The sequence below is a fragment of the Lycium barbarum genome, chromosome 9, assembly GCF_019175385.1.
Source record: "Lycium barbarum isolate Lr01 chromosome 9, ASM1917538v2, whole genome shotgun sequence".
In the NCBI taxonomy this organism is placed as follows: Eukaryota; Viridiplantae; Streptophyta; class Magnoliopsida; order Solanales; family Solanaceae; genus Lycium; species Lycium barbarum.
This window is the reverse complement of record NC_083345.1, coordinates 18,797,546-18,810,350: the sequence shown is the minus strand read 5'-3', so window position 1 is coordinate 18,810,350 and position 12,805 is coordinate 18,797,546. Positions and strand designations below refer to the sequence as shown.

General features: G+C 35.9%; 1 protein-coding gene and 1 long non-coding RNA gene across 4 annotated transcripts; one reads left to right on the top strand and one right to left on the bottom strand.

Moving 5' to 3' along the window:
* Positions 1–3,761: 3,761 nt before the first annotated feature.
* LOC132609232 (tubby-like F-box protein 3) lies at positions 3,762–9,662 on the top strand. Of its 3 annotated transcripts, none has more exons than XM_060323110.1 (6): positions 3,762–3,899; positions 7,089–7,176; positions 7,678–7,807; positions 7,886–8,068; positions 8,784–9,263; positions 9,450–9,662. In XM_060323110.1, exons 1-5 carry the CDS (start codon positions 3,888–3,890, stop codon positions 9,250–9,252), a joined length of 882 nt encoding a protein of 293 aa, XP_060179093.1. In that variant the 5' UTR covers positions 3,762–3,887; the 3' UTR covers positions 9,253–9,263; positions 9,450–9,662. The 3 variants fall into 3 exon arrangements, with proteins under 3 accessions (XP_060179093.1, XP_060179092.1, XP_060179091.1); XM_060323109.1 differs by lacking the exon at positions 3,762–3,899 and adding an exon at positions 4,257–5,448 and having other exon boundaries at positions 9,362–9,662; XM_060323108.1 differs by lacking the exon at positions 3,762–3,899 and adding an exon at positions 4,258–5,448.
* Positions 9,543–12,340, bottom strand: LOC132609233 (uncharacterized). Its single transcript, XR_009570767.1, has 2 exons — positions 10,742–12,340; positions 9,543–10,646 (listed from the first exon to the last, which is right to left on the bottom strand). It is a non-coding gene; the product is annotated as an uncharacterized LOC132609233 (long non-coding RNA).
* Between the last annotated feature and the right edge of the window lie 465 nt (positions 12,341–12,805).

Sequence of the window (12,805 nt, the reverse complement as noted above, 5' to 3'; positions counted from 1 at the left end):
TATGAATGCTGTCATTTTGAGAAACTTTTGATTAATTATTGATGAACAAATTTAAGTATTCGCAAAGAACTTCAAGATAATGTCGCCGAACCTTCAAACGAAAATGGCATTCGAGCACTTTTCAGCCACTAAAACGGCCATCCGAACTTTTGCGTATCGTTGATGTATTGATCCTACCTTATTAATCGCACAAAAATAAGTAGGGTTCTATATAAAATATTGATGTTTCGGGGTCGCGAAGCATGATTAATCTATGGTCAAAATACGTTAAAAAGACAATGGAAGAAGGGTTAACTAAAAGGGTTGGAAAAAAAAAAAAACAAAGGCACTATAGCGCAGTAAATTACTGCGCTATATAAGTTCTGTCCACACACTATAGTGCAGTAATTTACTGCGCTATAGCAGTTAACGACTCCGTCTCCGTTACTGCGCTATAGGTAGTTTTGCAACTTTTTTTTTTGTTGGGGTATTTTGGTTCAAAATGATTTTTATAGGGCTATTATGGTTCCGGACTCGCCAAGAGGGGCCTTATAAGGCTGATCCTCTTCGTTTATTTTCATATATTTCAGAGCATAAAATGAAGAGAGAAACCCCTTCAAACGTTCTCCCTAGAGCTCCACATAAACCCTAGGTGATTTTGAGTGATATGAAGTTATTCTAGTGCCAAAAAACCCGAACTACTTGCTAGTTTTCCATTCTCCTTTTTGTAGCTGCGTTGGGGGACTAATTTCAAATGTAGAGGGACTAGGTTTCATGGGTTCTACTCAATCCAAGGTAAGTTTATGCTTCTCTTTCCCTTATCTAAGTTGCTATGAGTTGTAGCTCGATCGTAAAGACTAGAACTTGCGAGTTTCGAAAGAGTAGTATGTTGTTTGTTGTTGCGCCACTGTTGGCTGATTGTGAACGTGTTTTTTTTATTGAATTAATGGCTGATAAGAGGTTTAATTATGTAGTGTTAGTTGTTTTGCTTGATTTGAAAGAAAAGGCAAGTCGGAAACGTGTTTTAGTAATCTGAAAATCGCTTTTGAGTTGCTGAACTTGTGGGACTGTTATGGAGTCATTTTGAAGTTGTATTTTGGCTGAAAATCAGTAGGGATAATTGAATATGTTATGGTTAATGTTATTGATAAATTCTGGAAGGAAGAAGGGGTTTAAAAGTATAGTTGTTTAATCGTAAACCGAGTTTGCTGCTCCTTGTACTATTGTTTGAATTGTTGGAATTGTTCTTACGTTGTTGAGGGGCAGAATGGACGGGATTGGTTGTTGATATTGTTAATATCGTTGTTTGGTGCTGTTTTGAAATTGGGGAAGTGAGGAAATGTAGGGGAAGTGCTGCCCAATTTTCCTTAAGAGAGCTACTAACTTAGAAATATGTTTTGAGTTCTTCCATGGCATTAATCATAGTTCTAATACCTTGATGTAGGTTCAAGTACTACAGGAAGTAGGTTGAAGTACTACAGGCAGTATATATTGAGTCGTTAACAACAAAGGTATGTAATGGCCTTGAGAACTATTGTTTAGAGCTTTCATAGAGGTGTAACGCTTCTAGATGTGATATTGTGTCTTCCAAGGGATTTCTATCTGCTAATTAGCTCACTGTTAGAAGAAGAGTTAGAAAGAAACATGTTAATATCTCATATATTTCAGTTTACACATGATATACAGCATGATATATATATATATATATATATATATATATATATATATATATATATATATATATATATACACATTTTTTTAAGCCTGGCCACTTGGTCAGTGAGACATTTGCTTTAGCCTGGCCACTTGGTTAGTGAGACATTATTACATGGCCTACAGGTCAGTGTGACAAATTGCCTAGCCTTATGGTCAGTGAGATTTTACAGTTGTCTGGTCACTTGGTCAATGAGATATATATATATATATATATATATATATATATATATATATATATATATATATATATATATATATATATTATTACAATATTGCATTTCACATGAGACAGATCATGTGAGACATTTCAGGGTATTCCTTGGCCTCCAGATTATTATACTTATCCGTTCAGTTTCAGTTTTAATTATTTTGTTGTCTTACATACTCAGTACATTGTTTCGTACTGACGTCCCTTTTGTCGGGGATGCTGCATTCATGCCTGCAGGTACTGATAGACAGACAGATAGACCTCCCTTGTAGGCGGGACCAGATATCAACTGATTGGTGAGCTCCACTTATCCAGAGTTGCCAGGTCTTCTCTTTTGTGTGTTACAGATATGATGGGTAGGCCGGGGCCTTGTCCCGACCATAATACAGTTATGCTCTTGTAGAGGCTTGTAGATGAGTCCTGTATATAGTATGTCTTTTTTAGACACTGTTGGTTGTGTATGTTCATTGCAGCCTCGTCGGCTTGCTCAGTTATATATATGTTTGGGATTTGTGTGACCCGTTCAGATGAGATAATCAGTCTTTATATACAATCAGAGTGTGGCCTTGTCGGCTATGATGGTATTGTTTGTTTGCAGGTAGACCATGTTGGCCTAAGTTGAGGGTTACCCCTCCAGATATACAGATTCAGAGTGGTTCACTCGGGCTGAGTGAGACACCGGGTGTCGGCCACGCCTCTCCAAATTTGGGCGTGACACTAACGATCCAATATTAAGTTCAAAGAGAAAAACAAATAAAGCTAGTTTACAAGATAAGAAAATTACTATCAAACAATTATACGTATATTTTTATACTAATAGCATATTAATAACTTGTAAGAAATAATAAATAGTAGTAAATATTTAACTTGATATAATCGATTTTATACTAAGAGTATATTAATAACTTGTCAAAAGTAGTAAGTATACTTGATTTATCTATACAGTCAAACCCCTCTATAATGACAGCGTTTGTCCGAAATTTTCATGGCTGCTACAGTGAGGTGATGTTATGCATGTATATTGGCATTTGATGTTTGTATCTCATTTAGTTGTTATAAACAAAAATACGCATAATAGCTTTCTATAACTTTTATGTTATAAACAAACAAAAAAATGCTAGTTAATTTGAAAATCTCAATTGATTTTCATGTTTCATTAATTAGAAATTGAAGTAGTTGTAACGTACAGATAAGAATTAAAATATCAGAAACATATGCATTTAAGATTAATTGAAGATTTAAACATTTCAAGTTTGACGTAAGAATTCAACAATTGTAGGTTGTTTCGTAAACTCCAGTCTCTTAATGATAATATAACGCTTGAATTGACGAATATTTTTGTCCGAATTCAATAGTTTTCCCTTGATGATTACCATAAATATTTAAATATTTTATTTTTATACATAATAAATTTCTTACAAAATATTATTACACAATATTTGAATATGGTTGTTATAGAGAGGTAATTTTACAAAGAGTGTACCGGTATAATGAATGTTATTGTTGTTATAGGTAGAATGTTATTATAGAGAAGTAAAATATAACATGAAAAATCGGTTTCGAAGAAAATCAGATCATTATAGTGAAATGTTATTATAATGAATGACAATTATAGAGAGATTTGACTGTACAAACATTAATAGTTAATTGTAAAGGATAGTAATCTTTTATTATACAACCTCTAACTGAAGAATATCAGCAGATTCGGTCTCATAGAGTTGAACTTCCCTGTTCCGAATTTATCATGTGAGCACAACTCTTGTCTTGATGCTCCGACTCCGGACTTTATTGCCGACTTTAAGTTTTCTTCCTTGCTAGACGCCAGCTAGCATACATCAACCAATCTCTGGTGTCGGTTTACGTGTAATCATCAATTTAACAATATTTCAAAAAGTTGCTCTATTCAAGAAGATCGAAAGCCATTGAGTAGTGAGGCTTTTGTTTCCAGAGTAGTCATAGAAAGAGAATCGAGGAGTCTGCAGGCATGAGTGCTCAGGTACGCCGTCAGTCTAAATTCCTAACAGTCTTTTTCAGTTGTATTTGTTTTAACGAAAAAAAGAATAAAGAAAATCTCGAAGAGCGGAATCCTTAAACAAGGGCGGGGGTAATGAATCCAGAGCGAAGGATAAGCGTTATGATCCAAAAGGAAATTGAAAAATCTCTATTTATTCTTAATATCTTGAAGCATTTATCATTACTACATTCTTCCTCATCTCAGCGTCTAAATAATAAATATCTATCAATTTACTAAGTACTGTATATATATATATATATATATATATATATATATATATATATATATATAAATCCTTGATTAATTTGGATACTGTGGTGTATAGTATCCTACCCAAATAACTCAATGTCTAAGAATCCATCCAAACAAGAACCAAACCCGGTTTGACGGTGTCAGAGATGATCCAATGTTTATGTGAGACAAAACAAAAGTCCAGTGCACTTACCAACACATCTTGTCTGTGTATATGTGAAGCCCAAAAACTAAAGAAGAATTTTCTTACTTTTCAACCAAACAAACCTACTACCAACCCTAACCCCCCTGTAATTCGCTCTATCTACTCCTACAGAATCCTCTAAATCCCATATGATGTTCAAACCTGAAATTCTAGTACACGTTTCAGCTTTCCCTTTTAGGAAACATTCAATGTACCATTTTTAGATCTGCATAGCTAGCTACTAATCATGGATCACTTCCTTATCAAATCTTGAATTGATGGTCTAGATTCATTCTTATGGATCCATAGATGTAGAAATGCAACTTGGGTGTGTTTAGTTTCATCTTTAGGTGGGACATTTTGGTGGGGTTTCTCTATTTTATCCAAGATTAGCTTTTTATCAAAGACTGGAGCTTTTTCTTATCAAAGATTTGATTTTTAGTTATCAAAGATTGGAGCTTTAGCTTTATAGATGGCTGATTATCAATTTTGGTCTATGTTTATGGTTAATTGTACAACACAGAGCTGAATTTTGTTTATCTGGGGCTTACCAAGAAACAGGATCTGAGTATTTTTAGGTGGATTTTGGGTCTGGTACAAAATTCCCATCCAAGATTGATTCTTGAAAAGGTCTAGATTGCATTGGGTTTTGCTTTTTGGTTTCTAATTATAGAAAGAGATGTTCTTTGAACTTCTTTGAAGTTCATTGTTGAGGAGTTTGAAACCAGTGTTGTATAGTTATTATCTAGTGAGGTATTAGGTGATAAAATGTCCTTCAGGAGTATGATTCAGGATATGAGAGGTGAGTTTGGGAGCATTTCCCGTAAAGGATTTCGGTCTAGGTCACATAGGGTGGTTCAGGATTGTACTGTGACAACATTAGATGCTTTAAGGCAAAGTTGTTGGGCTAATATGCCTCCTGAGCTATTGAGAGATGTCCTAATGAGGATTGAGGCATCTGATTCTGATTGGAGGCCGAGGAAACATGTGATTGCTTGTGCTGGTGTTTGTAGGAGTTGGAGAGAAATAATGAAAGAAATTGTTAAAACACCTGAAATTTGTGGGAAATTGACGTTCCCCATCTCCTTGAAGCAGGTTCGGCTCTTGAATGTAATGAATATTAGTGTTCCAGTGTATGCGTTTGCGTTCTTGTGGTGTACATTACATAGTTCTAGGAGAACTCATTGTTTTACTATTTGTTAGTTTGATTGAAGGTAGTTCTCTGCATTGGGGATGAACCATATAATGGATGTTTATATCTACTGTTGTTGTTAGAAAAGCAAGGCTAATTAATAGGGAAATGTCGCATGGTTCTGGGGGCAGCTGATCCTGAAGGAGAAATGAAAGTGTAGTAAAGCTCACACATTGTATTCCATATAACATATAATGTGATCTTGTTCTGACCTGCTTTTTACATCTGAAACTTTGGCCACTTAGGGTTTGACTATGGAACAACTTTTGTTAAGCCCAAGTTCCCGTTTGAATGAACTCAAAGTTTTACTAGTTTGAATGGTTGAGCGCTGCAAGCACGAGTGCTGGTAATCGTCCTGCTTCAGCCTTCAAACAAGGTCAAACTGAGTGTTGTAGTTAGGATTTGAACTTGGGATCTCTAGGCTGTTACTCCTATGCTCAACCCCTCAGTCACCCCCTTGAGGATTTGGATATGCAAAGGATATAGGATACCTGATTGAGTGCAAGTATGAAAGAACTCACAAAGATTAGAAAGTCACAGGGAGCAAAAATAAGACAAATTATACTCTTGTTGTTGGAAGGGGTGGTTACTCCAATTGAAATATCAAAGCAAATAGCTATTTCTAACAATTGTAACCTAGTTTGACCATATAGTACCCGCATAAATCCTCACCACATCTGTTAATCTAAGTAACCTTTATTTTCAGCAAGAAATAGCAGATCTTTTAACCTTTATTACATTCATACGTATTTCTAATTTCTTATTCTATGCTTAACTCTTGGTAATGTTCGTTATAATTGCCGTTAAGCACCTGTGTTAGTTGCTAGAAAAAAAAAGGGATTCGTGCGTATCTTGGTAATTGCTATGACCATCAACATAAACATTTATAAACCTGCAAACTACTGGGTTCGTATGCACTTGAGTGAAGATTCTCCTGAAGTAGTGTGGAAGACATTCTCAACTTCCTTCTAAGGATTGATCTTGTCTATTTTAGAAAGAGTGACTCTAATTGGAACTTTAGAGTGCATTTGGAAGGTCCTGTGTTCTACAATATTTAACTTTGGCTAAATAAAAACTTTTCACTGATTGTGCATTCAATGCACTCAAAAGGGGGGAGGGTAGGAGGAGATAGAGAACAAACAGACGGGACATTATTGTAACAGCCATGAGAAGATTTGACAATAGCATATGAATACAAAATGCTAAGTATATATACCAAGGACTGAAAAAAATTGTCAACCTAAAAGAAGATTTTTGGAATGATATTTTGCAAAGACTGGTAGCTACTATGTATGGTGGAATTACTACTGAATGCTTATACTATTTCCGGCTGTTATCATCTAAGCGTTAATTTACTTGTATTTGATGCTCATACCACTTTGAGCATGATTAGATTTATGTAGTTATATTATTATATATTGTTCTCTAACATTTACGTTTCTCCTATATACCCATTTCCCTTTCCCAGTTAAAGTATGCAAATTAGAACAATCTTTATTTTTTTGCAAAATTTAATGAATAATCACTTTTCCTCTTCCTGCAGCCTGGTCCTAGAGACAATCTTGTTCAATGTTTCATCAGAAGGAACCGCAGCTCTCAGACATATCACCTCTACCTTAATTTAAATGAAGGTGAATAAGCATTTATTCATTTTCACTTCTTTCTTTCTATAGATGTTGTAATTTTGCCCTCTCTTCCTTTTCAGTGTATCTTTTGGTGCAATCACAGCCTCAGAGGCTTCATTTGCTTATACCTGCTCCTATATAGGATATCTTTGCTTAAATTATTGGGAGAATTGCCTTTTTGGGCCGCCCTAAAGATAAAAGCCAACGTTATGTTCTGTATAACAACAACAACAACGTACCCAGTGAAATCCCACAATGTGGGGTCTGGGGAGGGCAAAGTGTACGCAGACCTTATCCCTACAATGTAGGTAGGCTGTTTCCGAAAGACCCTCGGCTCAAGAGAATTCTGTATAATAAGTATAAATATATATACATGATCAGTGTATATGTTTTGTATATTTTGGCTAGCGCCCGTAATTAATTTCTGCCGATGGGTCAAAAATGCAAATATCCCTACATTATTCAGGTTATATGATCTTGCACTAACATTCACTACTTGTCATACAGCTTCTAACGATGATGGTAAATTTCTTCTTGCTGCTCGGAAATGTAGAAGGGCAACATGCACAGATTACATCATTTCTTTAAATGCTGAAGATGTTTCTAAGGGTAGCAGCACCTACATCGGGAAGCTGAGGTTTGTCGCACTTCTATGTCATTTACTACTTTATAGTCTTCTTGCTGACTATGTTCTCCTTGCTGAACTTTGTAACAGATCCAACTTCCTTGGGACCAAGTTCACTATCTATGATGCGCAACCCTCTAATGCAGGAGGAGCTAAAGTCAGTAAATGCCGCTCTACTAGGTTTGTTGGAATGAAACAAGTCTCTCCAAGAATACCTGCCGGCAACTATCCTGTAGCTCACATTTCATACGAGTTGAATGTCCTGGGGTCTAGGTAAGAGATAGTTCTTTTTGTGTGCTTTTTTTATCTTCAGGGATGTCCAATTAAGGAAATAGACTTTGTATGCCTAACCGGCTGGTATCCATAAATGATGTTTAGTCTTTTAAAAGGATCGTTAACTACTTTAAAATAGAAGTTACTTGAATTCCAATTCACTCCTCTAAAAACCCAAAAAATAAGTGGATATTTCGTTCAGTTCATACTAAAAAGTAATTATTTTTTTCTTTGTACCGACCCAGAACAGGAAATTCCAGATTAAGTTAATAGGTTTTTGGTGTTGTATGAATATTACACTTTTATGGTGTGTTCAGTATGAAGGAAAATATTTTTCTTGCAAATAAGTGAGTTTCTTACTTAATTTCTTGTGTTCTATATGTAAGCGAAAAATATTATCTTAAAAGCATTGGTGTGGGGTGGTGGGGATGGGGGCTACGGATGTGGGGTGAAGCTGAGGTGTGTTGGAGGGTGGGGAGGACATAATCAATATGAAATGCCACTTGTGGAACTTGTTTCCCCAGCAAACATTTTCCAAAACTTGTGACCAACCGAACATGGGAAATTGGAAAACATTCTCTGGAAAATATTTTCCTCCACACTGGAGTTCGGACACCCCCTTAAAGTTTGAAAACAGAATAGCTACTTTTTTACCGATTGAAGAAGGTTGGTTGTCTTTCACTTGCAAATTGAAATAAATTGTATTTTTTTTCAGGGGACCGAGGAGGATGCTGTGTGTCATGGACGCAATTCCGGCTTCTTCTATTGAACCTGGGGGTGTAGCCCCTACGCAAACAGAATTTGTTCCTGTGAATATAGATTCCTTCCCCTCCATCCCCTTTTTTAGGTCAAAATCAACTCGCATGGATAATTTCCCATCCGGACCTTTACCCAGTCAAAAAGATGAAGTACTAACTTTGAAAAACAAGGCTCCTAGGTGGCACGAGCAACTCCAATGCTGGTGTCTTAACTTCAATGGCCGGGTGACAGTTGCTTCTGTAAAAAACTTTCAGCTAGTTGCTTCTCTGGGGGATGGAGCTGGACAGGAACATGAGAATGTTATTCTCCAATTTGGGAAAGTGGGAGAAGATGTGTTCACCATGGATTATCAGTATCCTATATCTGCATTTCAGGCGTTCGCAATCTGCCTCAGCAGCTTTGACACCAAAATTGCCTGCGAATGATTAGACAACAGGTGCTTCTGCTGTAACCATTTTCTCGAAAAAAATCATCATTTAATGTCACGTAAAAACGACTGTCCAATGCTTCTATTAACTTCTCTTTAATATATAGGCAATATCTCATTTCTGGAAACCCTAAGAATTACTGATGAAGCATTGCTTCCTGTCATGTGTAATGATTGGTAGACTGGATCGTGCAGGTTCTGCAAGAAGTATTGAGGTGTTCGGATTGGCGATTGCACTAACCCTGTTTACGTTAGTTACTGAACTAACGCCCAGTTAAATTGTAGTAGGTATGTTTGTTGTTGAATTAATCACCTGTTTTTCATGTGCTTGGACCTTCCCTTTCTTGGTTTTCTGTAAATAGACAAGGATGCTTCACGGTTTGTTCAATTAACTTACTATTTCTGTTAGCTCATTGTTGAACTGTACTTGTGATGACATGATTCACCTTTTTCCTGAGCGGAAGTGCTTGCATTTCGGAATTTTCATGTTCTTCCTCACACAGTTCAAAACTTCTATTATTATTATTAACTTTTGATAACTGAGGTATTTTCGAGGCTCAGCTAATGTGCAGTTCGATACTCGGTGGACCTGCGCTTGTATCCTTCACTTATATACTATGCAATTATTAGGAACCAAAGTCTTGGGCCATTTTCTCATCTGGAATAATGCCTAAATGACCAATGTTGTCTGGTGACACTTGAACCAGTTTTTCAGAACAAAAATAGTAAAAACTATCAAGATTGTGAAGATTGATAACATACCAGACTTGACGCTGGTTCTTGTTTCTAAACTATGTTCTGATTATTGACTTTTAAATGGCCTTCCTCACAAAGGGAAAGATAGACAGTATTTTTTTTTTTTAATAAACAAATTTTTGCAAAACAAGAAACTTCAATTTTTTATTTTTTTTTGGTAACAACTGTGAATATTACCATTAACAACCAAATATTTACAACCTAAAGAGCACCTAGGACTACAACCACCTTCCAGGAAGTCCTAGGCTCAATTAAAACCAAAAAAGAAACAAGCACTAATTACAAATTCTATCTATTAAGTATTGGTTCCTCCCTTCGTTCCTTGATCTATGTAGTGTAACCAGTCTATCTCTCATCTCTTTCTTGATCTGACTAATGACAAAGCTGCTATTTACATTGATATCTTTGAATATTTTCCAGTTCCTAGCCTGCCAGGTATGGTAAATCAGAGCCCCAAAAACTGCAGCTAGTAACTCCTTTTTCAATTTGCTCCAATGCCTTCTTTTCAACCACCTTAACGTCTGCTGCACATCTAACTGTCTGAATTGAAAACCTGTCCAAGTTGGCAGCCGCTTTCTCACCTCGGTTACCCATGGGCATTCAACAAAGAGGTGCGTTGGTGTCTCCCTTTGATCCCTATCACAAAGAAACTTAAAGTTATAGCTGCAATATTATAAGTTCCAGACTATTACCTGATTCAATGCTTTTAGAAGGAATCTTAAGTTGCATACATCAACTAGCAGCGGGAGTAATAATAAGGTTTTCTGCAACAACAATTGTATAAGTCCTCTATTAAACTGGCGCGAAGGCTGATAACATAACACAACTACAACCATATTCTTGGTTGAAAAAGAAATTTCTTAGACAGGTTATAAGACGAGCATAGTCAATATTCCTGTGTTGATTCAAACATTCTGTATTACCGTCACCATACTGAAGGAGCAACAGCTACATGGAAATTTCCTTTAAAACAGCCTATCAACAGACAAAGCAAAAAACGAGTGGTACAGACACCCTTTAGTGTAAATAATATGTTTTCTAAATGCACAATGTCGGTTGATACCGCTCGAAAATAGTTTGAAACAAAAAAGTAAAATCTTAAAATCACCACAGTAAGTTGCATTGTGATAATAGTCCGGTGTTATTTGTGCAAAATTTTACATATATCACTGTAATGACCTCAGAACTCCCAACCTACAAACTTATAGAAGGAACTTCAGCGGCTCAGCCACACATAACCTACAAAAATATAAAGTAATGAACCATGGCATATATGTTTGGAATAGATTTTATTTTGCGCCCTAAAGCGCTCATGGTATCACTTTCCCCAGAGATAATTGTACCCATATACATACGGTAGATCCCTAGGCATCCAGAGACGAGGAAGGGCGTTAAAAAAATGAGATAATCCTTTGTTCCATAGCTCTGAGGCTATTTATATAGTTCGGGTTTTTCTGGTAAAAAAAGAAGATAGAAACTACCCGTAATAACCAACTTGCAAAATGGAGATTGGAAAATCAATCTACCAAGTTCGGGATGGATTGGTGTGGTTCCTCTACGCCTAGGACACCAGAATACAGACGCTTTACGCCCAATCATTCCGGATAACACTGGCATCCTCTGTATGCAGTCATCGATTCTCCCAAGAGGTCACAATTCCCCCGTGTGGCGACATGAGGGCGAAAAAAGCCATGCACCACCTGTGTCCGCGTTCCCGAAGACCAGGCACAATGACGCAATCATCAAGGACGCTACGGGTCACTAATATTAAAATTAGGAAAGGTACTTTTTGTTACAATAAATCAAGTAAACTTTACACATTATAAGGGTAAAGTTACTATACTCTTTATACAGTAAAGTCACTAGATTTTATCGCTATAAGTCTTGTAACGATTAAAGCTTATCCAACAAGGTGAAGTTACTGTTTTAATGGCAGTTTTGTGATCTTATTATTACAGTGAGTAAAATTCAGTTCATGAGATATTTATCAAGGTGACTTGCTATTATAGTTGACAAATTTCCTGATCTTATTACGATTACTTTAATGTGACAAAAACTTGGGTAACCATATTGTTATATTAATAAATTCAATCACTTTAGTATCCACAAATCTAGTTTTTCACTTTTTTTATGATTAATACGTGAATACGTGATATTAATCCGTCAATTTTTATATGCTGCCGACAACTACGCGAACTGAAGATTAATTCAAAAGAGGCTGCTGAATAAAACCAATTAATAGCAAATCAACGTGGGTCTGACTTATTGTTCTAAAACTGAGACCAAACTGCAAGCCGGGAAATCCACCAAATAGAACTGTGGCTCAGCGAATTGCACGACCTCTGGTGTCATTATTATCTAACGATTAAAATTATATACACCGATAATATAAGAAATTTTATAATCATTAAATCATCTTTAGCATATAACCGGTTTTAAAGAATTACAAGTCTCACATATTAAAAATTCTTACCTCGAATTATCTTTTGACTTGACCTAATTGTATTAAAAATTATCATTTATAGCTTTCTGAGGATGTCTCCAAAATAGAAGAATCAAAAGCATAGTTTTGAATCGAGAAAAGGATGAGAACTTCTATTTATTTTCATTAGAAATTTTGATTTTTTTGGCATCAAAAATGATAAAATTCCATAAAAAAGAAATAATTTATTAAAGCTACATATAAATCATTTTTATGATGGAGAACGGGAGGAGGATGCAAAACAAATTGTATTGACATAAGATATTTTCTTAACCCAACTTAATCACGCTTTTTTTTTATTGCTGCGTACTTC